This window comes from Alexandromys fortis, unplaced genomic scaffold, assembly GCF_014885135.2.
Source record: "Alexandromys fortis isolate MF-2015 unplaced genomic scaffold, M_Fortis_MF-2015_v1.1 scaffold_138, whole genome shotgun sequence".
NCBI lineage: Eukaryota > Metazoa > Chordata > Mammalia > Rodentia > Cricetidae > Alexandromys > Alexandromys fortis.
In genome coordinates, this window is record NW_026068034.1 from 979,753 (window position 1) to 1,005,652 (window position 25,900).

General features: G+C 51.3%; 1 protein-coding gene and 1 long non-coding RNA gene across 2 annotated transcripts in view; one reads left to right on the plus strand and one right to left on the minus strand.

The window, feature by feature from the left end:
- Positions 1-833: 833 nt before the first annotated feature.
- Fbxo41 (F-box protein 41) overlaps positions 834-25,900 on the minus strand; it is a 31,877-nt gene continuing 6,810 nt past the window's right edge. Inside the window, exons 2-13 of the mRNA XM_050164965.1 lie at positions 13,683-14,726; positions 11,174-11,399; positions 10,636-10,709; positions 10,036-10,394; positions 9,031-9,272; positions 8,765-8,880; positions 8,491-8,643; positions 8,288-8,383; positions 6,569-6,687; positions 6,249-6,407; positions 4,315-4,430; positions 834-4,204 (exon numbers count right to left, since the gene is read on the minus strand). Of these exons, the coding sequence (XP_050020922.1) occupies positions 4,142-4,204; positions 4,315-4,430; positions 6,249-6,407; positions 6,569-6,687; positions 8,288-8,383; positions 8,491-8,643; positions 8,765-8,880; positions 9,031-9,272; positions 10,036-10,394; positions 10,636-10,709; positions 11,174-11,399; positions 13,683-14,581 (2,622 nt within the window). The 5' untranslated portion in view covers positions 14,582-14,726 and the 3' untranslated portion in view covers positions 834-4,141. The remainder of the gene's footprint in view (positions 4,205-4,314; positions 4,431-6,248; positions 6,408-6,568; positions 6,688-8,287; positions 8,384-8,490; positions 8,644-8,764; positions 8,881-9,030; positions 9,273-10,035; positions 10,395-10,635; positions 10,710-11,173; positions 11,400-13,682; positions 14,727-25,900) is intronic.
- Positions 14,449-25,394, plus strand: LOC126515295 (uncharacterized). Its single transcript, XR_007595815.1, has 3 exons — positions 14,449-14,562; positions 22,401-22,515; positions 25,319-25,394. It is a non-coding gene; the product is annotated as an uncharacterized lncRNA (long non-coding RNA).

The window sequence follows — 25,900 nt, forward strand, 5'->3', positions numbered from 1 at the left end:
GTGTGACATCCGTCCTGTGATCAGGTTGGGACAGCTAGCTCTCAAGGATTACTTGTACAGTATGCAGTTTAAGCTAGGCATCTGATTGTGTGTGTTTAAATTTAAACAGGTTAGGTGCTATTAATTAAATCATAAAAAGCCCATTTTCTAAAATAGGGAAATTAAGGCCAGGCCATGGTGGCAATTTGGTCTCTCATACATCTAAGTCATTGCCAGAGCCTCCTGAAGTGAGACCAAGCTGCTGTGGGTGGACAGTCCCTACTGCTTATGTTCTGCCTATTTAGGTTTACCTTGGAGGCTTGATGTATTTGGACACCAAAGCAGGCTTGAGCAGTCACAGACCTTTCTCTAGCATTGTCTCAGCCCTAAGGACGGTGCCTAAATTCTTCATTTGCCCCACTGACTGGGCTAACAGACTTCTTCCTGCCTTAGTGACCTAAACTGCAGAAAAAGCTGGAATGAGGCCTGAGGATGTTGGTTGATTGGGTCCTTGCCTAGCATTAGAAAATGGGTTCAATCTCCAGGACCACACAAACTGGACACGATGTGCACACGTATTCCCTAGTACCAGAAAACGAGATAGGAAGAGCAGAGGCTCAAGGCTCTCTTCAATACTGAGTTTGAGGCCAGGCTGGGCTACATGAAATTCTCGGAAGCAAAGGGTAGGGGTTTGGTGTCTGACAAAAATACAGCTGCATGCCACATTTCTGTGGACCAACTTTTTTCAGTTTCATCTTTTATTGGATACAGAACCATAAATTCTCTGATGCCCATGAGTCCTTTTAAATACATATGCTCAATACATTCGGCAAAGGGCATCTGGGTGACATGGAGCAAAGTGCTGGGGTGGCAATGCCTGGGTGGGGCAGAAAGGTGGGGCCAGGGAAGGCCCCCCGAGGGCTGGAGGTACAGGCACCACTTTAGAAACCAGTAAATCCAAAAGCTGCTGTACTCCCCTCTGCCTACTGTGCCGGGGCAGGGTACAGCCTGGCTGTGCAGGGAAGGCAGGGCCTTGGGGTCAGTTGTCCCACTAGTGCCCTCTGAGACCCCCACCAGGATGAGTAGAGACTGGGGGTTCTGACCAAGCCTCCCTCCCCCCAGGACTGTGGTAAGGGCAGAGGCCCAGAGCTGGCCTCATGGTGGGGTGCCTGCTTGATTGTCGGGCAGTCTTAGACTAAGGTCCCAAAAAGTTGAGGAAAGCCTAATTAACATTCTGCTCTTCACCCAACCTTCAGCCTGGTCCCCGGGCAAGGACTAGAGCTGAGCTCCCTAGTCCAGGAGTAAATACACACTACACAGTAATATATACAGAGATGCTGGCCTGAGCCAAGGCTGGATGAGAAAGTATGGCCACCGAGGACAGAAAGACTGCCAGTTCATCGGCTGACAGGCTGGGGTAGACCTCATCAGTGGTTAACTCCTCTGGGCAGTGGGCCATATCCCACTCAGTCACACTTATTCCAAGTTCACCAGAAACTATGTCTTTGGCACCAATTGTCACTCTGGGAAGTTTTCCTTCAACATAGCGCCTTACAGAAACTGGGGTTGACAGCTCACTGCCTGTGTTCTGAAGCATTCTACATAAGGGCTTGGGGACAGGAAAGGCAAAGGATGGATCCAAACCTTGGAGCAGCAGGCCTTGGGAAGGAGACCTGTTCGAGTTGAGGCAACTCCTGAGAGACCAGCTTGGCCTCTGTTGTCATAGGATTAAAAAAAAAAAAAAAAAGAACCCTGATTTCAGGGTGCTTTCTCTTGATGGGTGGAAGGCAGGAGTTCTGGGCAAGAGTGCATACATTTTTATAGTTTTGCCATACTGTGGGGGAGAAGCAGTCTGCATAAGCATGAAGTACCCAGGCCAAACATGCTACACTCACAGGTGCTAGGGCCAGGCTGTGTGGCAGGAGTAGGAGTGGAAGAGAAGCCAGGTGACTGCCACCCAGGAGCCCTCTCCATGGACCTGTGCTTCCTCACATGGCTTTTGTGCCTTAGTAAGTATAGGACACAAAGGGCTCTTTAGGCGCCTGAAGATGGGCTAAGGTGCTTCTCGGGAAGCCAGCCGCCCATCCCCAACTCTGGACTCTAAAGTAAGCACAGCATCCAGAAGCAGGGTGGTCCCCTGGGGAGAAAGCAAAGGAACCACAAGTGGGGGGCAGAGCTGCTGGCTCTCACGGCATGCCTGAAGACTTTGATGCCCAAGACTCAGCCAGGACACAGTGATCTGTCACTTAGGTTGGAAGGTCTACAATTTTTACTCTACCCACCTTTACTCAGAGCAAGAACACAGGTGAGGCCTCTTGGGGTTTCTTGGAAACAGCTTTTCAGAGGGCAGAACTGTACCAACAAAAGGCCTGTTTCCCTCTCCATGGATCAGGACGTGGTGTGGATGTAGTAGAGCCTGGAACTATCCTCTTGACCTTGCTTCCTACCCTGATGACTGCACCCTGACCTATTTCCCTCAACACCAGGCACTCTAGTGCCTCCCCTGTCCAGGGAGATGTCCTAATCCTGGGGTTGAGGAATGGAAGCCCCTGGGGGCAGACTTGGCTGACTACCACATCGCTTTGTGCTTTATCCAGGAGACAGAAGGGCAGCACCTCTGGTCTTGGAGTCACAGGGAGCAGGGACTACATGGATTCAGCTGGCAAACAACTGACCTAAGAAAGGCAGTTAGGCCCCAAGGGCACCTCCCCCTCCCATCTGAGCCACTGAAGGAGAGGAAAGTTGTGCTGTTGCCTGTGACTCCTGGGGACAGGGCTTGGGAGGCAGCTGTGAGAGGTAGGGGTGTACATACCACACAGCCAAGGTTTCATGCAGGACTAGGCATGGAGTATCCAGCATGACAGCCTTGGCATTCCAGTCTTCAAAGAACAGTGACAGAACAAGCCACAGCTCAGTGATGATGACAAACAGGCAGAGCTGTGAGATCTGGGAGCACTGAGCAGGAGGGTGTACAGCAATGGATGGGACTTGGTAGGAGGCAACCCACAGCAGGGTTCATGCTCGGGCCAGCTTGTGGCACAGCTGTAGAAAGCTGACCAGAGTATCCAACCTTGTATAGGAGCAAAGAAAACCCTAAGATTTGGACAAGAGGTCAGGCATCTGTTACTTGAAAGATTTGCCCAAATGAGGGTTGCCAAGACTCAAGCCTCGGCCACTGTGAGAGGAGGAACTCGCTTGGGGATGCTCCAAGACTTCTGGGTATGGTGCAAGGGCTGGGACACCCTGCCCCAAGTACTCTGTAGTCTACGCCCAGGGCTGTAAAGACTCAGGAAGATGGACTGTGGAAATTCTTTCCTCTGCCTTGGCACCAGTGCCTTACTCCTGGCCTGAAGTAAGCTGTTAGATAAATCAGGCCTCCTTTCCCCCCCAATGCCCAGCCCAGCAGGGGGCCTAAGCCCCCTTCCTCCCTCTGTGGTCCCTCAGCAGGGAGTGGTAGGTATAGGGACTGCTTTAAACTTAGTTCTGGGTGTGTTAATGAGAACTCTGTCTTACAGTAGTCTCCTCCAGCTGGCCAGTCCTTTACCTGCCAGGAAGATGTGGGCCTCATCCTGGGGAGTTGTAGACATTTTTTTTACCCTTTCAAACTCGTCCCTATGGCCCTGCCCCAACTTTCCTCTAACCTTCTACCTGGGTTCCTAGGTTTGCCTGGGTTATCACTGGAGAATGTGGACCTGGGCCTGCTGTCTGAAGGGAGTGACCAAGTGTCTTCTTAGCCATGTCTGAGCTGCCTTAAGCTCCTTCTGGCCTGTGGCCTGACAAGAGGCTCCTGACCAGGAGCTGGCCTCAGGAAGGAGACCTGCCTGAGCAGCTGAGGAGCTGCTGGGTGGATACTGCAGATCCTCTGAGTGGTGGTAACAACCAGGTGCTGGTATGCCAGCTCCCTGCTGGCTGTGCCAGAAGGCTGCTCCAGCTGGGGATGTCATAGGGGTCTCAGGGCAGCTTCTGTCCAAGCCCTTCCCTGGGGAGGCGGTGCTGGTCACCTGTCACTTTGCTGTTTGAATTGGATGGGGTGCTCAACCGCTGTCTGGAACCTGGTGTGACACTAGACCTCCCAAGGTCTAGTCCAAGCCAGGGCCCCTCCAGAGGTCCAAAGAGTGCCTTGGTGTGGGGCTGGCAGGGGCCCTGCAGCCCCTCACCCGGGTTAGCAGCCACCTTCCACCTTGACGTGCAGAATCTTGGAGAAGCCAGGCCTCCTTCGTAGAGCCTATAAATAGAGCCCTAGGTTAGCTCTTCCTTGGTGCTGGGCAGGTAAAGTACTGCCACCCTCACCAGCCCCAGCCAAAGGGTCTTTTGTGGCCTCAGAGCCCACCTCACCTGGAGTTTTGTTACCATATCCTCAAACAGCTTCTGGGCCTCGGGGCTGCTGGGCTCTTTGAAGTAATCAGCAATCCCAATCTGCACCACAATGGATTTGAGGTTCCGGCAGATGCCTGGGCGAAGGCAAATAGGGGATAGTGCTCTGCAAGGGCAGTGGGCTGCAAGTTTCCGCTCGTGAATGAAATCAGAGCCCCTGAGAAACATACACCAGCCAGCCACAAGAGCACGAGCGGCAGACCTGTGCTGGCTGCAGCTGATCATATCTTAAGGCGGGAGGACATTTGGGACACGTGTGTGAGCGCAAGCTCTTCAGTGCGCTAGCAACTCTGGCAGAGGGGACGGCTCATGACCTGGGCACCTGCAAATGACAGCTGCTCAACTGAGACTGGGTGGGGTGGGTGGAGGCCATCAGGCATTCCTGAAGCAAAGGCTTCAACAATTATTGGCCACGCTATCAGGGAGAGGTGGCACAAGGTCAGGGGCTAGGAGGGACCTAGAAAGCACGATCTGGGGGACTGAGTAGTGAGTTCTGGTGGATATGAGGCTGAAGGAAGGTAAATAGGAGGGCTCAGGCGGTGATGTGGTCAAAGAAACAGGTATGGTGGCCCAGCTACTCAAGAAGCTAGACAGGGAAACCATTAAGTTCAAGGCCAGCCTGGCCAGCTTAGTGAAACTGTCTCAAAATAAAAATGAAAAAAAGTCCAGGCATAGTGGTGCTTGCCTTCAATCCCAGCAGTGGGACACAAGGTAGGCAGATATCTATGAGTTCAAGGCCAGCCTGATCTACATAGTGAGTTCCAGTCCAGCCAAGACATTGTAGACAGACCTTGTCTCATAAGTTGGGGGGAGGGGACACACACCTTTGCAGTAGAGCATTTAAAGCACTGGGTTTAATTCCAGTACTGGTGGGGGGGAAAAAAACAAGAAACCGTCAGTCTGCATGGAGACCTCCCAGAGGCCAGTGGTCCTGAGCAGTGGTCCACAGTGAAGGCAGAGGAATGACCGAGTAGATGGGATGATGTGGACAGCAGAGGAGTCAGAGGGAAGTCCTTGCCCCAAGAAATGTCCCTGAGGACTTAAACTTTACCATCTAGAAGGTCAAAAAATGAGATTGCAGAATTCACAAAGCAAAGTAACACGCTGGAGAGCAGCACAGAGACCCTTGGTGCTCTTTGCTTGTCTGCTCTCTGCCTCTGCCCTGGTGGGAGGCTCACACAGGAATTACTGGCACCACAACACAACTCATGGTGCCACTGTGGGCCAGCATGAAACAACAGCTATCCTGTGCAGCTAAACAGCTGACATTAAATGCTGCTGGGGCTGGAGTTCCATCCCTGCCTTGGATGCTGAACGAGCCAGGGAGAACGCTGCTCTGTCTGCCTCAGCACCAGCACGTGCTGGCTAGAGCAACAGGAAACACACTGCCTGCTTGTAGAAGAGGCTGGAGCAGCCCTTACCATTTCATCGGAGGACCCTCAAGACCGGTCTTGTTGGTTTTCCTTCATAGAAGAATTGGAGAGTCCCCAGACAGACCCTCACCTGGGCTATCAGCCGTTCCCTCCTCCCTGTCTCTGCCAGATGTGTGCAATTTTGCTCCAGCTGCACTTGGAGGCATTACACTCTGAGCGAGCTCTACCCATGCAGCTATGAGGGAACCGTCTTCTGTGCGAAGACTTTTGAGTGGTATCGTTACTTTGCAATAACTACACTCTGTAAGTAACCGTCACTCATGCTCTGTAAATAAGTCATAAACTCCACGTTCACCAAGTTGGACTCTGGTGGCAACATCATCATAGGTGCCCTCTCCGGGAGGAACGGGCAACTGTTTGTCTTCAGGAAAAGTTCACTCAGTGTTACAAAATGTTCAAGGAGTGTGCGAGGATAGGCTGTAGCCACACCCTGCTCTCTACCCCCAAACTCCCATTGCTCACTGTTAAAATGTAGCAGGGCCTTAGGGGTGACAGGGGTGGCTGTGAGCACCAGCATCTCCAGTCCCTTCAGGCCTTCCCGGCACACCTCAGCTGCCACCTCCTGGGTAATCTCTGACACGTGGTCCAGTTCTAGGACCTGTAGCCGCATGCAGTTTCTTGCTAGGAGAGGAAGAAGAGAAGCCTGGTGACAAACTCTCTGGCCCACCTCCTGCCCAGGACTCAGTCCCTCACCATCCCCCAGGCTGCAGCCCCTAACTCTGGTGGGATTTCACCCTTGCCTGCTTCTTACCCACCCACTCCAACCCCAAGGAAAGACTCACCGAGTGATGCCAGGCCCTGTACCCCACAGCCAGCACCACCTACACCCAGGGCCCGGAGGTGGGGCCAACAACGTCCAATCATCTGCAGGCAACGGTTGCTGAACCGAGTGGGCTGTTGGCTGAAGAACAGACAGTGAAGAGTGGTCAGGGAGGCTCTGCAGTCCCAAAGGTGATCATCCCCGGAGGTCCCTATCCATGCTCAGGCAAGCACCTTGCCAACAGTCCAGCTGTTCAAGTCAGAAGACAGCTCATCTCTGACTCTGCCCCCTCCACTCTTACCACACCTGACAGCTTCGGATTCTGGAGTCACCCAGAAAGAGCCGTAGACCAGAGCCCCACCCCGATCTCCATGCACCCTGCACCTGGTGCCAGATACTCATCAGGCAGCAATCAAGTGTCTCTTACAGCCGAGAGAGCTGAGCCAGGCCCTAGAGTTCAGGGTGACAATGAAGACAGCTCCCACCCTCAAAGCACAGACAGTCCATGACTTACAACATTTAGTATTCTGACTTTAATCTGCCCCTGCCACCTAGCCTTGAACTTGTAGCAATCCTGCCTCAGCCTCCCAAGGGTTGACAGACCACACCTAACTTCTGGTACCCTTATTGTTTTTGTTGGTTTGTTTAGAGTGACTTCAAACTCGCGATGCAGCTGAGGATGACCTTGAACTCCTGATCCTCTTGTTTCTACTTCCCAAGAGCTGGGATGACTGTGTACCATCATATCTGGCTCAAGACACCCTTCTTAGAATTGACAATCTCCCCAATAGCTCCCTAGTACTTTCTAGTAAGGCCTTATGATGATTCCCAGCCTGCCTTTCCATCACTGCTGGCTTGCCTGCCCTACTCACACCAAACTTCATCCCTCGACATCCATTCAGGCAATAGTATCTGTCATCTGATATGCTCGTGGTAGGAAGGATACAGAAATGGGCAATTGTAGATTCTGCCCTGGTAACTAAGTTTAGTACAGGAGCCTGAAGTAGAAATGGATATTACGGTCAAGGTGAGGGGCAGTGGGGGGCCTAGTAGGGGACCACAGTGACAGACTCCACCAGGGTATAAGAGAAAGCACACTAGAGAGCTTGTGAGGAGCAGGGCAGAGAAGCCTGGGAATCTGAGGACGTCCAGAGTAGAACAAGGGATGGTTCACACATATCCTGGGGTTACCACCACCAACCGATTTGTTCTTGCTTTGAGATGGGATCCTGCTACACTGCTCACACAGGTGTCAGACGGCAGGTGTGTGGCACCACACCCAGCTTTCTCTGTGTCGTATTTACTGACTCCCCTGACCTGCTTAGCCTACGCCAGGCTACTGCTCACTGCACACATATGAACTTTACAGTCGTCATGGCTCTCATAATCTAAGCCGCAAGACTAAGGTCTGAGTGGCAACGCGGGGCTGCCAGGATGGCTCAGAGGTTAAAGGTGTTTACCACATGTGAGACTCACCCGTGGAAGGAAAGACTCCTTTAAGTTGTCCCCTGACCTCCATGCAGATACCCAATCCCCACCCCATATATCTAACGAAAAGACTGAAATGGCACCGGGCAGCAAGCCAGAGAGAGGCTCCAGCTCCCATATTACAGCCCTGCTCCTTATGACCAGCATTGACCAACTGTGTGTAATCTGTCCCCAACAGCTGACTTGTCAGTCCTCGGTCCCAGACAGGGTCCCTTGCTGTCCCCTCCCAAACCACCCTCTTGCCTGGGCTTACCAGGGATGAAGTGGCGCCACCTGGAGGGAGACGATCTCTCTGCAGCCTGCACCCAGGGCCCAGATCACCTCATGGCCCACGGGGTCTGTGGCACTCCTGGGGAAAAGCCAAAGCGCTGGTGACCCATCTTAGCGGCCTCTGTTCCCACCAAGAGGCAGGACCACGTGGTAGCTCGGGACCAAGGCCCAGACGGTGTGACCCACCTGTAGGTGACAGCCTGCAGGGCACGGCAGTAGCAGCTGGCCAGCCAGAGTGACCGGTCGGTGAGGATGTTGGGACAGTGGGAGATGCGCAGGATCAGCAGATTCCCACCGGCCGCCTTCAGCAGGGACTCCAGCCCCGCTTCAAGACAGCCCCTGAGGAAGAGCAAAGAGGTCAAGGCACTGCTGGCGGTCACTTCCTCATCTGGGAAGCATCTCCACTTAAAACTCAGGAGCACTCCCTCACCCACTCCCCACCCCCCCCTGCAGGCCTCACCGGGTGCTGCGGGCATATTCCTCCTTGCTTTCCTTCTTCCCCCGCTGTCGGGGCTTCAGGTTCTGTAACGTTAATGAGTGGGCCTGGGTGCACCACTGAGCCAACATCGCCAGGAACTGGAGAAGATCAAGCGATATGAACATAGACCTGACTGCCAGGTGGTGGGTTAGCCCTGAGTAGAAGGCACCATGAGAACACTTGGGGCAACCAGGGCAGTGAGGGTGACAAGGACTAGACTTTTACTGCTGGAGGGCAGGGACAGGCACCTTGGAACAGACTCGGGCGTTCTCAAGCAGCACCCTCGTCCAGACGGCGGGATGTCGAGCCACAAAGCGCCAGTCCCGGCAGACCTCTGCAGCATGCAGCAGGGTACGGGTATCCAGGTAGGTGAAGATACAGAAGAGGGCAGCACGCATCTTGAGGATTTCTGGGCTGATGACCTCATTGGAGCGTGAGGGGCTACCTCTCTCCACTCGCCGGCCCCGTCCGCTGCCTCCCTCAGGGCGGGCTGCAAAACACCAGGACCGAAGGAGATGGGAGAGTAAAAGGCCAGTACAGAGCTGGAGGTGGGGAGCTGGGGCAGTGCAGGGGCTGGCAGGAGGAGTGAGTGTGAGACCCACATTGGGGACCAGCTCCCAGGGAGGACAACAGGGCCTCTGCTTTCCCCTTCGCTACAATACCCCCAAATTTTACTCATTGGAAAAGGGTTATCTGTAGCTTTGCCACACACCAAAACCCTTTTCAGACACAGTCTCGTGTATTTCAGCCTAGCCTTGAACTCACGAGGTAGCCCAGGATGACCTGGCACTCTTGATTATCCTGCACCTGCTGTCGGAGTACTAGGATGGGGGATGTGGACCACCACATCCAGTTTGAGATGCTAGGTATCAAAGCCAGGGCTTCACGGAGTCTAGATAGGCACTGTCCTAACTGAACTACCTCCCCAGCCCTAAGCTTTCCTTTGGAGGGTCACCCGACTCTAACCCTCTAAGCCTTCCACACAAATACAGGGCTACTCCCCCAAACCTTTGCTCTGTGGCAGGCACTTCGGAGCCTAAAATAAGCAGCTCTTCTCCTCTACCTGTGATGGAACCCACCGTGTACACAGAACCCATTGAGTGAGCATCCTTGGGTCATTGCAGGCCCGCTCCAAGCTTGAAGAGTACTTTATAGGCAGACAAGAGCCAGGGAGGTACCATTTCCATCCTGTATCCTGAGACAATCCAGCACCCTGGAAGGCTGGATTCTCTGCCCACTTTCCTAGATCTTACCTGAGAGCCGGCAGCTGTTCAAGGGCCCAGCCAGAGACGGTCCAGGGCGTGGAACATCAGAGGGGCCCTCAGCCTCTGACTCAGTGGTTCGGGAGCCCACATCTGAGACGTCACCCTCCTCCCCCTCGGTGCTGTGACGGCGCGGTCGGCGCTGCCAGTTCTGGATGGCCTGTCGTCTCAGGCCTGAACTACGAGGGGGCTGAGACCGCTCTGAACCACCGTTGGTAGCCTGGGCCCGTGAACCCAAGCCCCCAGGGCCACTGTCCTCCGAGGGCCCTTCCTCTGTCCGGGGCAGCTCCAGACTGTCACTGTCATAGCAGCCTGAGCTCTGGGATGCAGCTGGCACACGGCTGGAGGCCCTGGGGTGGGTGGGAAGTACACAGGAAGGCTGAGGGATACAAGGCCGCCCGGACTCCCAACGTTTTGCTCACCACCAGCCAAGGGGAGCCCACTGTTTGCTTTCCAAAAGTGCCCTGAGCATGGAAAGCCAGACTGGTGACACCAGGGGGGTGGACACAGAAGGAGGTGAGCCTCTGATGGGCCAGCAGACCTTCCAGGGTGAGGGGAGGCTGTGTGGGGTGGGCCAAGCCCGAGGCTTACCCTGTGCTGGGAGAGGAGCCATGCCGAGATACAGCGTATGTGCTTGGCACAGCTGGGCCTGCATGGTGTTCTCGCTGTAGCCCCCAGAGTGGAAGGGAGAGGAGGGATGGGCAGAGGAGGCCAGAGAAGAAGGCAATAGTAGGAGAGAGAGGAGGATGGAGAGAAGAAAAGAAGGAGAGGAGAGAGAAGAATAAAGTTGGGAAAGATGGACGAATGGACAGACGGACAGTCCAGACAGGCAGACTCCCAAATCCCTCCCAATGCACCCACCCAGCCTCCCAGGGCCCAGCTTGTGGCTCCTAGGCTCTCATTCACGGAGAAGTACAGAGAGGGGCTTCTGAAGGCTGAGGCTATGGAAGCAGCCTTGCCGTGGCCTCAGAGCCGGCACTCCCGCCCTGTCAGGGTGGACCACCCTCCCACTTCAGGCCTGGGGTAGCTCCTGGAGGGGGGACAGGCAAAGGAGGCAAGTTGGGGTGGTGTGGGGGAAGGCTGTGGGGACCACACGAGCGGGTGAGAGGCAGGGCATGTGCACACTCACCGTTCTGCCTGGGCCTCTCGCCCCAGGCCCTGAGGCGCTGCCCCCACCTCCTCGGCCCAGGCTGGCACTGGGTGTGCTGCCACAGCTACTGCTGATGACCTGCAGCTGCCGCTCAGCCCTGTCTGCGCGCTCCAGGAGCTCCTCAATGAACTGTTGCAGCCGCAGCTTGGCACTGGCCTCCCGAGCTGCTGTCTCCTTCAGGAACTGGTCAATCTGCACCACCTCCCTGGGCCGGGAGCAGTCTCTTACCCAGCAGGCCCCTGGCTTGACTGCCCTCAAACCTCTCATCAGAGGAAAGCCAGGCAGTGGCCTAGAGTGTCTGTCTGCCCGTGGTCCCGTGGACGATGCCCAGCACTCAGGTCCACACAATGGCACACACACACACAAAACACCAACAAGCAGACACACAAGTCTCCACACGCTCAGAACACACACAACTGGATACCCCTGTTAATACTGCCATCAACTTGACAGGATCTGGAATCACCCAGGAGACAAACCTCTGGGCACATCTGTGAGGACGCATCTAGACTGGGTTAACCGAGGTGAGAAGATCCACCATTCCATGGGCCGCGTCCCAGACTGAATACAAAGTAAAACCCAAGCTGGGCGGCAGCTTCCATCACTCTGTTTCCTGGCTATAAACAATCCTTGTACAGCTGCCCCACACTCGTGAGACCACACCCTTCCTGCCATGATTGTCTCCCCAAACAGTGAGCTGAAGTAAGCCCTGTTTCCTTTCAAGTTGCCTTTTTTTTCCCTTTTAAATGCAATTTTATACATGTGGCAGGAGAGATCACTCAGCCACTTGTTAAGTCTCGCACAAGACCTGAGTTTGGTCCATAGCACCCATATACTGGCTCACAACCACTCCATTTTCAGGGGATCTGACATCCTATTCCGACCTCTGTAGGCACTAGAGGCCATACATTCAAGCACAATACTCATACACATAAAAAATACTATAAGTCTAAAACAAAAGTTTAACCAAAACTGTGTTCCAACAACGTGCAGGGGCTGAGGAGGACGTGAAGGAGTCGGTTCCCTCCTTCCTTATGGGACCCAGGGAACAAACTGGCAGCCCTTTAATCTACATCAGGTCTTCTGTCACAGCAACAAGGAAAGTAACTAAATACACCAGGTCTCTGAAGACATAAGCCACGGGCAGGCTCATCCTGTACAGTCATGTGAAGAGTACCATAGGCAAAAGCAGACATCCTCAGTTCCCTGTGGTCTCGATACACAAATCCAGGCACAAACTGAGAGCCTCATAGCTGTGAACAGATGTCCTCACTAGGCCCAATACATAGCCCCCGACATGTTCCTATGTACGCAATCATGTCCACTCTCAAGGCACACTCATACTCTGAAATACATTAAGAAGCCTACCGACCCAATTGAACACACACGTACTCTCAGAAGTATTAAAATGCATGGAGTCACATCAACACAGAGAGAAACATAACACATTCCTATAGTTTCCCCAGCATCTGAGGGGTACATAAACACGCAGCACCCTCACAGTTACCCACATTCATGCATTCGTTAAACAGTTAATCAAAGTGCCGGGCACTGTTCTAGATACTGGGGAAACACTACTGAACTAAAAAAAGGAAATCCCTGCCCGCACAGAACTTACATGGCAATGAGGACAAACACCAATCTGACTCCATGGAGTTTGTAAGGCTCCATTTGCAGAGCAGAGAAGCAAAGAGGTGACCAGTAAAGACGGCTGAGTAGAGGAAGGCTAAATGTGGCACAATGCAATACAATAATACCAGAATGCTTGAGGCTGAGGCAGGAGGATCATGAGTTCAAAGGCTACATAGCCAGAGTCTACACCAGACATGGTGTAGCTGGATCCAGGACTGCGATGAACACAAAGTTTGACAGTCCTGGAGCTGGCAACCTGACCCCAGAGGGAAGGTTCAAGGGAGAGCCAGAAATACAAGAAAGTCCTTCAAGAAGCCAAGAGCAGCCGGGTGGTGGTGGCGCACGACTTTAATTCCAGCACTCGGGAGGCAGAGGCAGGCGGATCTCTTGTGAGTTCGAGACCAGCCTGGTCTAAAGAGCTAGTTCCAGGACAGACTCCAAAGCTACAGAGAAACCCTTCTCGAACCACTCCTCTCTCCCCCCCCCCAAAAAAAAGGCAAGAGCAAGGAGGTGGGAGGAAGCAGGCTTAGGATACCTGGGAGCGATGCAACTGTGTCTGCATGCTTTTACAAAGTACAAGATAACATGGAGAGCTAAGCCATTTCTTTGAGTAGGTTAAAGGGAAGTTCTGGTACCAAAATGCAAGAGCTGCCTGGGCTTGCTATCGGAGGTGAAGAAACACACGTACTCTGGGGCCCCAAATCATCACAACACACTCGAACCCACTGGCACAGAACCCACCATTACAGACTCTGAACTTATGTTCCAAAGCTTGACTACATGGAGATACCCCAGACACGTGCGGGGATAAGTGAGTAACATCCACCTTCCCACGGGACCTCCAGAGTCTACTCACTGCTGCTTGCGGCTCAGCTCCTGTTCCTTATGCACCAGGTCCTGCTTAAGCGAGGCCAGCAGCTCCACGCTCACGTCCACCTGGCGCGAGAGCTCAGACGCGCGCTCCTCCAGCTCCTCCTTTTCGCGTCCCAGCCGAGCACTCTCCTGTCGCGCAGTCTCCAACTCCGCGGCCTTGCGCTCCAGCTCGGCCTGTAGCCGGCCCACCTGGCCCGCGATCTTCTGCTCCACCTCCTCGCTCAGCCGCTCCAGTCTCCGGTCCACCTCCAGCTTCTCCAGCGCGCGGATCTTGAGGCGTGCCAAGCCCTCCTCGTAGGCTACATCGGCAGGCGATGGAGACGCCGGCGACGCGGAGGCGGGCCCAGAACAAGGACCAGGGCCGGGCCCGGGTGGCGGCGTCGAACAGGCCGAAGATGCCACAGACTTGCGCGCGAACAGCTCACCGAGTGGGATTTCGATCTCGCGTAGCGCATAGCGCGCGGCAGGCACTAGCCCCGGCTCGGCCAGCTCCTCGCAGGGAAGGCTGGCGGGCACCAGGTCGCTGGGGAAGTGAGCCAGCGGCGCGTGGTGGTGGTGATGGTGCAGCAGGTGCGGCCCCGCGGGCGCCGATCCTGCAGCCTGCTCCTTGCCCTGGAAGGACGTGCTCTCGAAGACCTCGCGCCGGGCTCCGGGCACCGCCAGCAGGGCAGCGGGCTCTGGTGCCAGCGGGAAACCGGAGGCTGCTGCAGCAGCTGCAGCTGCAGCGGCCGCGCCGTCGCAGATACTGTTCGTCTTGGAGAGAATGTAGAGCGTCTCGTAGGTGTGGCTGTATTCCAGGTGCGCGCGCAGCGACGACAGGCTCCGGAAGCGCTTATGCTCCCCGCATCGTGGGCATCTGTACGGTAGGTCCAGCGAGGCCATGGCCCCGCCGCCCTCTGGGCGCGCCGGCTCCACCGCGGCCGCCTCACCGGTCAGCCGGGCGCGCTCATGGGGGGCCGCTGATGGGCCCGGCCCGGCCTGCGGGATCAGGACGGCTCTGGTCACCAACAGCCAGGGCCTGGGGAGGCTAGAAGAGAAAAAGTGAGGCTCAGCAGCCTGTTAGCCGCGCTCCCACCCGCCTCTCCCAGGTTCAGTAATCCTGTACCCTGGTTCCATGGATATAGCTAGGGTGGAGGGCTCTGGGACCTAGGCATGAGAGTGTGACCTCCCCCGAAGTGAAGGGACTAACTATATGGTACTCCAGGTGTAGCCCAGGCTGAGCTCTTGCCTTCCAAGTGCTGAGATTACTAGGCCTAAGATTTATTATTATTATTATTATTACTTAAATTAAGACTGTTTTGGAAGGCTGGAGTTAAGAGCACTTGTTGCTTTTGTAGAGTACCTGGGTTTGGTTCCCAGAACATAATTAATTGTTCCTAGCCATTGTAATTCCAGTTCCAGGGGATCTGTTGCCTTCTTCTGGTTTCCCTGGCAGCAGGCAAGTACATGATGCACATGCAGGCAAAACAGTCATACACACAAACCATTTTTTAAAAATTTTAAAGAATGTTTGATTTAAAAAAAAAAAAAAAAGCTCGTCAATGGAGCAGTTGCTTCTAATCCCAGCACTTGGGAGGTGAAGCCAAGGAGACCTTCAGGATTATCCTCATCTACATAGAGAGGAACAGGCTAGCATCATCTACTTAAGACTCTGCCTCATGGAAGCAAAAATGAATTATTACTGTTGTTACAAAGTTGTTTGTTGATTGATTAAGAAAGAGTTTCAGTCCCTAGACTTCCCGGCCTGGAACTCACAAAGTAACTCAGGCTGGCTGCAGACTTTCAGGAATTTGCTTTTCTTAGCCTCTCGATTGCTGGGATTACAGGCATGAGCCACTGTGTCTGGCTTGAAGGAATTATTTTTTAAAAAATTATTAAAGGAGCCGGGCAGTGGTGACACAGGCCTTTAATCCCAGCACTTGGGAGACAGTCAGGGCAACACAGAGAAACTCTGTCTCAAAAATTAATTAATTAATTAATTTAAAAAATTTCCCAAGACAGGGTTTCTCTATAGCTTTGGAGCCTGTCCTGGAACTAGCTCTTGTAGACCAGGCTGGTCTTGAATTCACAGAGATCCGCCTGCCTCTGCCTCCCAAGTGCTGGGATTAGAGGTATGCACCACCACCACCGGGCTTTCAAGAAATAATTTTAATTACAATGATTGCCAACCTACAAAAAAGTGCCCAAGCATTCTTCAACAGCAGACTGGGATTCAGGTTTGATAGCATAATATCTGTAATCCCCGCACTCAGCAGGCCAAGGCAAGTGAATTGCCAAATGAGGATTGTCGCAGAATTAAGAAGATCCCAAACAAGAGAATAGTAGAATGGATTGATTGTATATTCATAATGGACTGCTGCTCTGTAGTAAGAAAGGAAGCAGTATCCATAACAACAGATGAATATGTTTAGTATTATGGGAAGGAAGCCAAAAAGAACATGCTGCAAGATTCCAGAGTTGGAAGGCAAGAACAGACAAAACTGATAGCAATCCAAGTCAGAATAAAGGCTTATGTCTCTAGTGAATTGGGAAGGGGCGGGAAGGAACCTTGTGTGCTGTAGAGAGTGTTCTGTGGGGGTTGTGTTTTTACGTGCCTGCGTGGATACAATCATCAAGACATGTATATGAACCTTGGGGTATCCCACGTACCCCAGTTCATGTATGTGACATCCTAGAAGATTCTCAAACATGTTTCATCTTCGTCTTCTGAAGACCACATCCACCAAGTAGGCAGATTCATGAGAACTCAGTTGTAGGGACCAGGATGCTCACCTACCTAGGATGCTGTAGATGGCACTGTTCCCATGCCCGCCATTTCAGGCACTGCCTCCTCCAGTGAGTGTTCTGCTCTTCCCTCCAAGGGACCTACATTCTTTCCTCTCACACCCTTCCTGGCAAGGAGCCCACCCAATCTTACACCCAGGATCCTTCTCAACTCTTGTCCTAGCCTCCCACCTGTGGCTTTTCACCCCCCACCCCCACCCCTGCCGGGACCTCACATATCTCACCGCCTTCCCTATTTTAACTGACTCTGAATTCAGGCATGGTGCACCTTCTGAGGACAATGCAGTTGTCATCAAGAACTTCACCCACTTTCTCAGCCATCTGATGCCTAACCATTCCATCTTTATAGGCTGCTGCGATACTGTCCAGGGTGGATTTTCCTCAGGGTACTGTGCCTTTCTGTTCTTAATTGATTCTAGCTTCTTTATGGCCTCCCTCTGTTCCCACTGACTCACACCTTGAGGCTGCACTCAGCTCTACCTCTCCTTCCTGATGGGCTCCAGAGAGTTCTGCTTGCCTTCTGCCATTTCCTCATGGATATACAGAACCATCTCTTGCCATGGCCACCTAGCGCCTAGCCTCCTCCTGTCAGCATGCTGCTCTGATCTTGGGGCGTCTGCCTTCCTTTCCCACTTCGTCAGTCTCCCTTTGTGGACTGGGGCATATGGTCAACTCCTCTTTTACACTTTTACTGGGTCTGTGTTCTTTGTACCCAGGGAGGGGGGACTGGGAAATTAAGAGATAAAGATGATTTCCTTTCTCAGGTAATAGACCCTGTGGTAGTCAGTAGCTTTTTCCCTTTGTGTTTAATCCATTTATTTTGTGTACGTTGGATGACCATGCCGTGGCACACATCTGGAGGCCGGAAGTTAACCTGTGGAAGTCAGTTCTTTCCGTCCACCATCTGGGATCCAAAATCAAACTTAGGTTGTCAGGCTGGGTGGTGATATCTTTACCTGCTAAGCACCTTCCCCACTGAGTCATCTCCCTGGCCCTCTGGTGGTTAGTATTGTCTCCTTCACAGAATCTAGAATGATCTGGGAAATGGGCCTCTGGGGAGTTTTGATTTCAGCTGTTGGGGTGAGAAGAACTGCCCACTGTGGCTGGCACCATCCTCTGGGGGTCGTGTGAGCACCCGGAAAAGGAACTGAGCAGCAGCGTGCCCTCAACGCCCCCTGTTTCCTGATCCTACAATGCAGAGCTGCTTCAGGCTCCTGCTTCCCTGACTCCCCCACCATGATGGACAGCACATTGCACTTCAGTTCTCTCTCTGCCATCAGTTGTCAGTTGTTTTTGTTGTCATAGCAACAAGGAAAGAAATTAAGCTAGGGGAGTGTAAATAAAACAGTACCACTTCCCTTACCCCCAGTCAAAAGTTGGTGGATGCACACCTTCAATCCCAGCACTCAGGAGATCTCGGCTGAGTTGGAGGCCAACTGGTCTACCTAGTGAGCTCCAGGCCAGCCAAGACTACATACACAGTAAGACCTTGCCTCAAAATACAAAGAAACAAAAAGTGGGTCAACTCTGTCCCAACAGCAAGTCCACTGATTAAACTGTTATCCACAGCCCCTGGAGGTAAGGCCATGCTCCCACAAAGACAGCTACATTAGCAGACAACTGTTAGGACATTGTTAGATGCTATGGTCTTTCCTGGGGCCTTTTCAGTAAAGTCAAACAAGACCCACTGTGGTTCGGCAGAGCTCACAGCAGAAGGAGAAAATAGCTTGTCTGGAGAAGGCCTTCTGCTGAGACCAGTAATCTAATATGGCTGAGAGATAATGAAGAGCCAGTTCTCTGCTTTAAACTACAGTGAACTCAAGCAAAGAGGGAGGCGGGAAACTCAGAGGGAGGGCGGTCTGGGGCCTGCCTGCTCCTGACTCCTCGGCCCTCCTGTGTCCTCTCCATGGAAACATCTATTATAAGCCGTCTTTGGAGTGTGTTGGGGGGATGCAGCTTGAGTAGGAAGGGGCCAAGGAGCTAGGGGCCTGCATTGCCCATTGGCAGAGGCCCTGGCTAGAGCCCTCCTTCCAAGCCTGGGCTCCTGTGATGGGAGGAACAGTGCAGCCTGTTGCTAAGAGACAACTCTCATTCCCCCTCCCCACCACCATCAGGGAATCCATTCTAAAATTACAACTTCCAGTGAGGTCTCTGGCCTTGAGTACTGGGGATAAAGAAGGAGAGTTGATAGAGAGCCCTCCTGATGATCAAGGCCTGTGTATTGCTAGAGAAACCTGGAAAACATATGACGGACCCCTAAGACTGTGCCCTCTCCGTGCCCAAGCAGGCTTCAGTTCTTGGCTCACAAATTGCCTCAGAGCACTAAGGATGCAGACTGCAGGATCAGAGAATCCTTGCTACTATCAGAGATGTGGGCTGTGGATAGGTGTTTTCCCTCTCTTCCCCGCTCCAGCTGGGTAGTGACTTTGTTCTTTCAGCTATCCAGTTTTCTTCCCCATCCTATTCTGGATGCAAGACCCTGAAGACTAGATTACTACTTCATCAGACACAGCACAATACTGTGTGCAGCTGGATGTGTTTCGGGATGAGGATGCGCGCTTGCTACTTCTGGAGACAGGACAGCTACCGCGTAAGTCTGTGATGGATGGCTGCGTTGGGACAAGCAGGGAAAACGGTCTAAATTATTTAGAAGTTAAGCAGAAAGCCGTGTGTGTTTAATAAACGGCTATACTGTTCTGCCCCTCTGCTCTAGTTCTTGGTTAGACTCCCTATTTTCTCTTAGAGAACTGTTTTCCTCCAACTCTGGGTTGGTAGAGCTGACCTCAGCCCCTGGCTCCAGGGAACACATGTGGTTTTACTCTCTTATAAGAGGCCTGGCTATCTGGATAGAAATAGCACGTTTCCCACTTCTGGTTAACACAGGCACCCCAGGACTTGTGTGACGTTGGCAGGACAGGAACCTGGGGCTTATGGTGGCCTTAGAGTCTTTTCTATGGGGCAGAAGGACTTGTGATGTCACTTGGACAGTGACATCCACATGTGCCCAAAGCCTTTGCTCCGTACACAGATCTTGCTGACAGCATGAGGTCTGTGACTGCAGGCTCCCGGGCGCCAGATCATGTGTGTAACTGTAGGTGCCTATGTGTGCGGAGGGCAGAGTGGGTCTTTGCCTTTCCAGTTTCTTTCCTATTTTGCATGCACATGGGGGCCCCAAGCTAATGATGAGATCATCCTTCATCCATCTCCCACGATATTCATTGAGGCAGGGGCTCTCAGACCAACCCAGAACGCATGGATATGCCTAGTCTTGCTGGCCAGCCTGCTCTGGGAAACCCCCTACCTCTGCCTTCTGAGGCTGGAATTACAGGCAGACAATCATGGCTACCCAGCGTTTGTGTGGGGGATCCAAACGTCAGTCCTGACATTTGTGCAGCAAGCACTTTAACCACGAAGCTGTCTCCCCGCCTTTACTTTAAGGCAGGTTTACTCCTTGGTTTTTGTGGCTGTGTATGTTGTATGTTGGGCTAGCTGGTCTCCTGGACAGTTCCCGTCTCCACCTCCCACTTCGTGGTAAGAAGGCTGGGATTACCGATGAGTACAATGGCATCCTGCTTTGACTCAGATTCTCAGGTTTACATGTAAAGGGCTTTCACCCACCCAACCATCTCTCCAGCTTGTGTTTTTGGTCTTGTTTTTCAGTGGACTCATTTGAACCTGTTGCCAATCTCTAGCAATGACACAAAATCAGTGCTTTTGTGGGTCGACACCCCTTGGAGATCAAATGACCCTTTCACGGGGGTTGCCTAAAACCATCAGAAAACACAAATATTTACATTACAGTTTATATCAGTAGCAAAATTACAGTTATGAAGTGGAAATGAAATAATTTTATGGTGGGTGTGGGTCACCACAACACGAGGAACGACCTATTAAAGGGTCCAGCATTAGGAAGGCTGAGGACCACTGCTCCAGTGTCAGTCACAGATTCTGAACTATGGCTCCTAGCAGCCCGCTACAACACTGGCCATCTTGGCTTTTCTCTCCTTAGGATGCTTTCTGCCCCAACATCCTTCCATGCTACGTGCTCTTCCAGGCCAAGGCCTGCTCACACCCGTGCTGTTGGGCTAGCCTAGTCTCACAGCTCTCTGTCATCCTCTGCAAGGACATGGGTCCTCCCTTTCCTTTCCCTTGATGGTCTCTCACGCTAGCCCAGGCTGAGCTGGCCTCCTGCATCACTGTCTGGAGTGCTGGAGTTCCAGGCATTTGCCTCCACACTGGCTCCAGACCTGTCTTACAGCAGATGATTTTTCTCCACAACTCCTTTCCTGCCCCCCACTGCCTGCCTTACCCGCCACAGCCAAATCCAGGTCCTGTCTGGCCTCTTGTGCTCTTGCAAATTTGAAAGTGAAAACTGACCTGGTTTCTTCACTCGAGTTTCTTGGGTTGCAGGGTTTGGACACTTCCCTGCTTTTTTTTTTCAATCATCTGCGTGTCTTTAGTGATTTGACCATATACTGTGCTGTTGAGGGGGAGGATTAAACTATATTTACTTATCTAATGTGTGTGTATATGCTGGAACGGGTGCATCTCTGCCATAAGATACATGGAGGTCGGAGGAACAACTCGTAGAGGATGGTTCTTACCTTCCACGTGTGTTATGGAGACTAAACTCAGGCTTAGGGCTAGCAGTGCATGCTACTGCCTACTGACGATCTTGACGTTCTAGGGTTGTTTGTTTGTTTGTTTGTTTCTGAGACAGGGTTTCTTTGTGTAACAGCACCTGGCTGTCCTGGAACTTGCTCTGTAGACCAGGCTGGCCTTGAACTCACAGAGACCCACCTGCCTCCGCCCAAGTGCTGGGATTAAAGGTTTCCTGCCGCCATTGCCCATTGGATCTAGTTTTTTTTTTTTTTTTTTTTTTTTTGAGACAGGGTCTCACCATATAGTCCAGGCTGGTCTCAAACTAGCCATAGTCCTCTTGCTTCAGTGTTGAAATTACAGGTCCTACCTGTCATGCCCAGACCAATTTTGCTCGTTTTTACACTGAACATTCATATTTCTTTATTGATTTGCAAAGGCTTTTTATAGTATTGATCTCTAGCACTGCAAATATTTTTCTCAAGTATGTTGATTGGCTTTTAATTTGTTTTTTATTGATATGTTGAAAGTACACCTCAGTAAAATCTGAATGATTTCTGCTCTTGTTGTTATGCTTAGGGAGTCTGTTCCTGCCAAAGGCTATAACCAATTATGCATGTGTTCTTTTAATACTCCAGACTTTATTTTTTGTAGAATACTTAAATTTTTAAAATTTTTATTTTATGACTTATTGATATGTAAAATGAGAAAATTTTAAATAAAAATTATTTTATGTGTATGAGTGTTTTGTCTACATTTATGGTTCTGCACTACCTATGTCCCTGGTGCCTACAGAGGCCAGAAGAGGGTGTTAGGTTCTCCCAGAACTGGACACAGATGTGGCCCACTCTGTGAGTACTGACAATCAAACCTAGGGCCACTGGAAGAACAGTAAGTGCTCTTAATCATTAAACCATCGTGCTAGCCCCCAGAATATATTTTAAATAGGGGCTTTGTTTTATTTTAATTTTTCTGAGTTTCTCTGTGTAGACCTGGCTGTCCTGGAACTCACTCTGTAGATCAGGCTGGTCTCAAACTCGGAGATCCGCCTGCCTCTGCCTCTCCAGTGCTGGGGTTAAAGGCGTGAACCACCACCACCCAGCTTAAATAAGGGTTTTAATCAGCTAACCCTGCTATCACATCTGACAAAAACCAGGAACTGTGCAGATACACCAGGCTGAATGTGTCCCTCTTTCACGTTTAGATCCACATTTAGATTTTTTCCCCCACACTTAGATCCATCAAGAGGATTTTTTTCTTCTGTTTCCTTTTAAAAAAAAAAAGATTTATTCTATCTTATGTTTGTGTCTGTGTGTAGGAATAAGCATGAGAGTCCAGGTGCCTGGGAAACCAGATTCTCTGAAGCTAGAATTAAAGGTGATTATGAGCTGCCCGACATAAGTGCTAGGAACCAAACTCTGCGCCTCTGGAAGGTCAGTGAACACTCTTAATTGATGGGTCATCTCTGCACCCCCTTTTCTCTTTTGAGATAGGGTTTCATGTAGCCAAGGCTGGCCTTCAATTCCTGACGTCCTTGCCTCCATCTCCAAAGTGCTAAGATGACAGGACTTCTATGTCACACCCAACTTAACCGGCTAATTGCCTTCTTTCATTTTAAACAAACACTTGGTAATTAATGTTGGCGAATGGCTCAGTTGGTAAAGTACATGTCTCACATAAGGCCTGGATTCAATTCCCAGCATCACACAATAAATCTAAGGCCATTAAATACAATTAATTGTGCCACTATCACTGTCCTTCCTTTAGGTACACTAAAATCTAAAGATTAGTCAATAGAAGTAATTAAAAAATGGCGTTCTAGAAAACACACACACACAGAGACAGAGAACAAGAACACTATGAGAAGAGGGATGTGACTTGCAAGAGATAATTCTTTTCCAATTATGAAAATACTACTAGGTACAACTCGTGGCTCAAAATCTTGAAAATGTGAATGAACTGAATGTGAATGAATAGAAAGCTTCAAACTGACTCAAGGAGAAAGAGAAGACCTTAAACAGGGCGTAGTAGCACGGGTAAATCCCAGCACTTGGAGGGCAGTGGCAGGCGTGTCTGTGAGTTCAAGGCCAGCTTGAGGGAGGGAGGGACGGAGGGAGGGAGGGAGGGAGGGACGGAGGGAGGGAGAGATTCGAATAGAGGAGACAGATGAAGCTGGCCATTGTGGAGCAGGTGCCTCTGAAATTGAAACATTCTATCCTGTGGCGTGGGGGTGAGGCTTTAAACAAGAAGGTAAACAGCTCAAAATAGCTCTAGTAAGTTCTGAAACTGACCAGATTCATTAGGCTCCGCCCTCCCAACAATAAACAACAGAAACTGCTGAGTCATACTCAGACTAGGGAGTTAAAAGACCTGGAGACCCCACCAGCTGCCGGGAAGAGGTTTAGACCAATTGAGTCACTTGGAAAGGACACTCTCCAGCCTGTTGAGCTGTCACCCATGCTGGGGTGGGCTTTGGTAATGCAGCTGTCTTGGAGTCATTAGTGCTGCTGTAAATAATCCTTCATCCATATTTCTGTAAGTAACCCCAATAAGTCCCACTCGTTCAGCAAGTTGGACTTTGGTGGTATCCATAGTTTGATCTGTTGCTGACTCCCTATCAGGGGTGTGTAGCCTCTCCCCAAGAAAAGTTTTGTCAGGCAACAGTGGGCCTGGAGATTTCAAGTTCACATACCCAGCTGGTGAGGAGCAGCTGGTTCTGACTTGTATACCTGCCTGCCCAGCTGAGGGCAGCTGACTCTTAGGTGCGCTTCTGACTCTCCCTGTCCCTTCCCACTCTTGAAGAACATTTTTTTTTAGCCTTCATAGAACCCAATAGCCAGGCTCCAAGAAATCAAGGAGAGGGAGAAACCTGGGGATGGCAGGCCTGTGGGTGAGCACCGAGGTGGATGAGAAGAGGGGTACCGATACTCCAATAGCTCCTTACCCCAGCACTTACTTACCTCGGGAGCTGCCCTCCACCTACTGCCCCGAGAATGACTATTGTTATTGAGCATATTCTGTCTAGTCTTGGACACCTAAGCATGAGTGTGAAGCTTTCCCTGAATGCAAGCAAGAAGGTGACAGGGTTGGAAAGAAAGCTCAGCAGTTAAGTGCTAGCCGGGCCAGAATGAAGGCCAGAGTTCAGAACCCTGGAAACGCACAGGGCATGGCTGCTTGCCTGTAATTCCAGCATCAGAAGGCAGACACACAGGAAGGACCCCCAGAGAAAGTTGGATTGCAAGACATCAGAGAGCTCCAGGTTTGTTTGAGAAACTCTGCCTCAAGGTCTAAGGTGGAAGAGTGTGATAGGGGATGGCTCTTATCAACTAACCTTGAACTATTGCGCATGGGTGTACTCAGACGCCTGTGAGTTCCACACACACAAAAATACACATATGCACACACACACAAAAATACACATGCACACACACAAAAATACACATATGCACACACACACAAAAATATACATATGCACACACACACAAATACACATATGCACACACACACAAAAATACACATATGCACACACACACAAAAATACATATGCACACACACACAAAAATATACATATGCACACAACACACACAAATACACATATGCACACACATACACAAAAATACACATATGCACACACACACAAAAATACACATATGCACACACACACAAAATATACATATGCACACACACAAATACACATATGCACACACACAAAAATACACATATGCACACACAAATATACATATGCACACACACAAAAATACACATATGCACACACACACAAAAATACACATATGCACACACACACAAAAATACACATATGCACACACACAAAAATACACATATGCACACACACACAAAAATACACATATGCACACACACACGAAAAGGAAAACAAAGTGATGGAAGATAGTATGGAATGAGAAGGAAAAAATGACAAACACAAGTTTTATTATCTACTCAGACTCCAGCCTGTATGCTGTACTCTGCACTGGGGGAGAACAGTCAGATTCTCTTTTGTGTTCCAGTTCAGACATAACTACTGCAGCCCCGAGACCCGCCCCCGTTTCTGCCTGGCTCTGCCTCCTTGCCTTTGCCAGACCGCGGCTCTCATCCAAGCGCCGAACTCAGGGCGCCTCTCTTTGCAAGCCCAGCTTAAGGTTTTCTTTGGCTAGGGTTCTACAGACTGAACTCACTGGATGGATTTTACTCATTTATTATTTATTTATTATGTTTAAGCTTTCAGGCTCATCTGAACTGTGCCTCCCAACAATCTCACCTGTTGCTCCTGCGGAAAACCTTAGATGGTCTTACTCCATGGCCCCACTACCACGTGGACCCTGGTGGTTCCTACAGCAGACTTGCTGCTCACGGTGTGGCCATGTCAGCATCTCAGCTTCTCTTTGGTGAGCTGCCCTTCATCCCCCGTGTGCCCCACTACTGCGCTCCTCGTGCGTGGAGACAGGCTCTAGTCCCACGTCCTTGGTTACCACGACTGACCGGGAATGAGTACGTGCATCCCTCAAACGGAACCACTGAAGTTTGTCACTGAGAGATTGGGGGGTCCCCCCTTTTCCTTTCGGGATCATGTGCTAGGATGAAGCACTCTAAGAGACTGCAATCTCCCCTGAACTATGGATGAGAAAAGGGAGTTGGTGGCTCAGACTGACTGACCACACAGAGAAGAAGGTCCGTGCACAGAGGGAAAACAAGAAAATGCCCTAGGAACCAGAGCCAGGAGCTGGAGAGTCATCCCCACTTGCCTGAGAACCTGGATGTAGTTATGCCAAAAGCCCTCTCGTCTCCCCTCTCCATAGTTAC